The 2,602-nt window shown below is 64.2% G+C and overlaps 2 protein-coding genes across 2 annotated transcripts in view; one reads left to right on the top strand and one right to left on the bottom strand.

Moving 5' to 3' along the window:
- MNEG_10785 (hypothetical protein) overlaps window positions 1–311 on the bottom strand; it is a gene marked incomplete at both ends in the record, with an annotated part of 1,827 nt that extends 1,516 nt beyond the window's left edge. The window contains one exon of the mRNA XM_014040742.1: window positions 123–311. Coding sequence (XP_013896196.1) covers window positions 123–311 — 189 coding nt within the window. The remainder of the gene's footprint in view (window positions 1–122) is intronic.
- Window positions 312–1,071: 760 nt separating this feature from the next.
- On the top strand, window positions 1,072–1,802 carry MNEG_10784 (flagellar associated protein; the record flags this gene model as incomplete). The annotated part of the gene is made up of 3 exons (XM_014040741.1): window positions 1,072–1,090; window positions 1,287–1,457; window positions 1,620–1,802. Coding segments are annotated over 3 exons (373 nt in total), but the record flags the coding sequence as incomplete, so codon positions are not given.
- Between the last annotated feature and the right edge of the window lie 800 nt (window positions 1,803–2,602).

Below are 2,602 nucleotides of genomic sequence, written 5' to 3'. Positions count from 1 at the left end.
GGGGGGTGGGTCCTGTGTGCAATAGGTTGCCGCAACGTAGTGGCGGGTCGGGCGCGCCCAGATGGGCGGTCAGCGAGTCGGCGTCCGCCGCTCACACGGAACCACCACCCCACCATCCTCACCTGGAACATCGCGCTGTTCTCGATTATGTCATAAGGCAGGACCCAGGTCAGATGCTTCGACACCGGCGGCGCCAGCGCTATGAAGGGGATGGCGCCGGCCAGGGCCAGCATCCGCGGCACCAGGGGGATGGTTTGGAACGACGCCCACCAGCGCTCAAATGGGCTGCGCAGCACGGCGGCGGGGCTCATCCGCGGCGCGGCGCCGACGCGGGCGCTCGGCGCCGCGGCGGCGGCGTTGCTACCTGCAACTTTCGCGGCCGCGGCAGCACCCTTGCCGATCGGGGCCTTTGCGCTGCTCCACAGCCTGAGGCCGCTGCCACTGGTCCCCACGCCGGACGGCGCCCACTTGCCAGCACGCCCCGCCGCCAGCCAAACACATGCAGGGCTGCTGTTACTGCTGCTTGCAGCCACTTGTGCGGTTGCACCACAGGATGTGGTCCTGGAAGCTGCCTGTGCAAGGGAATGTGTAGTGTTTGTGTGGTGTTTGCGCTGGGGTCCCGGTGTCGCTGCAGCGTCACGCACCCGCCGGCATCCTTTGACGCACCTGCAGCAGCTGCTGCACGTACTTGTGCGTCCGTCGCATGCTGACGAATGCGCTATCACCGCGCTGCTGCGAGGCCCTGACCAGACCAACACAATCGGGGCGTGATCTGACGTGTTAGACGGGGCGCAATGAGGTAATCTAGACAATCAGCTGGGGTTTGATCGTCGATAGTCTTGTGTAGCGTGCCCATATGCAACACCACATTCAGTAGTGCACAGCATTACAATTCACAAAAACAATTGAAAACCCCGCGCTCGTCAAATTACATTCAATATTACAATCTCAAATACACTGTGCATCCAGGCTTTTAACCCATAATTCAATAGGCGGAGAGCTGTTTTCTTTGCCAAGCCACACCGTCGACACGGATCGATACAAGCAGACGGAGTCCCGCGATTAGCAGCCATGTCACGAATCTACTCAGGTAACAGTGGGCTATCGTGGCGCTGCGCTAGCCTGCAGCTGCATCTACTCATGCCGTGCGCGTGCTCGTGCTGCCGTTGACACACGCAGCAGCCGAGTCCGCAGCGGGACGAGCAGTCCTGCTCACATGCCAGGCTGCCAATGTCCCCAGACGCAAACGTCCATCAAAACTCACCACCTTGGTGTCCCCACCACAGCCGGGCAGTACCAGCAGACGTACCTGCCGCACCGCCTGAACAACTGGATGGCGCCTGACAACGGCAAGCAGCACGCCACCACGGCGCCCGGCCGGTACGGCACGCTGCGGGCCAAGCCCCCGGGGTCGCGCACCCAGTTCATCGTGGACAAACGCGGCCACCTCTTGCCTGGTGAGCGGCTGGTCAACACAGGGCGAGCGATCGGTGCATGCCAATTTCACACGTGCGTGGTCGCAGAGCTACTTGCAGATACGACCTGGTGGGTATGGGAAATTCCGGCCCCAAGGCGTGCCCAAGCTTGCTGGCACCGGCCGCTCGGTCCCCCTGGCGCAGGCGTGCCAAAGGCCAACACTGCGTTCAGCAGCGGCGCCGAGGCGCTCGGCGGCGTGCCGCCGCGCTGGCCGAGCCCCTCGCCCGCGCTGCTCGCAGCGCCGGCGGCGACCATGGGGTACAAGGGAATCCAGACGGACTACCTGCCCAGCAGCACCGTCATCACAACCAGCGTGCAGCTGGAGGGTTGCAGGGAAAGGACGTTCCAGTGAGGCAGCACTTTGAGGTGGAAGCCGGCCGGCTGCCGCGCGCGCTGGCTGCAGAGTGGCGGGTGCTGCATGGATGGACCCGCGCCGTGTGCGCACCCACGCCCGTGCGGCACCCCTCCTGTCTGGCGCCAACGCCTTCTGGCTGCACCTGCTTGCCTTGACACACAGTTTTTGTAAATGTCAATGTATGACCCAAGAATTGCATCATTCAAAGGGACGACATCTTTGGCAGCAATCCTTTAGATCAGGCATTGCTGAACGCGCAAAGGCGGCCTGCAGATGCACCCGCGTGTGGGCATGGGCGCGCCGCTGAGACTGTGGCGTTATATGGAACCATCAAGCCTCTATGCCGCCGCCTTAGTGCCGTCCAGCGAACCTTTCTGACATCAGAACAGAGAAGCCGGCTATTCCAAGCAAAGAGAGCTAGCAGTGATCCTCAAGTGCACCCCCGAGTGGACACCGCCCCACTGACAGGCCCTCGCCACCCCACACGCGCCGCCGCCGTCGCCGCCGCCGCCTCAATACCGCCGCGTTCCGAGGCGCCCGGCGCCGCCGCCGCACCTCACGGCCCCATCTCCTTGTCCACCCTGCGGACCGCCCTGAGCAGCGCATCCACGCTGAACGCGCTCTCCGCCTGCGACGGGTCCCAGTACAGCCGCCTGTAGATGAGATCTAGCAGCAGCTCCAGCTTTGCGTACAGCGGCCGCGGCTTGGGCGCCCCGAACCGCGCCGATGGCCGCGTGCGGAACAGGACGGGCACGCCGCCCGCCGGGCCGG

The sequence above is a fragment of the Monoraphidium neglectum genome, assembly GCF_000611645.1.
Source record: "Monoraphidium neglectum strain SAG 48.87 unplaced genomic scaffold scaffold02459, whole genome shotgun sequence".
NCBI classification, from domain to species: Eukaryota; Viridiplantae; Chlorophyta; class Chlorophyceae; order Sphaeropleales; family Selenastraceae; genus Monoraphidium; species Monoraphidium neglectum.
This window is presented reverse-complemented; position numbering and strand designations above follow the sequence as displayed.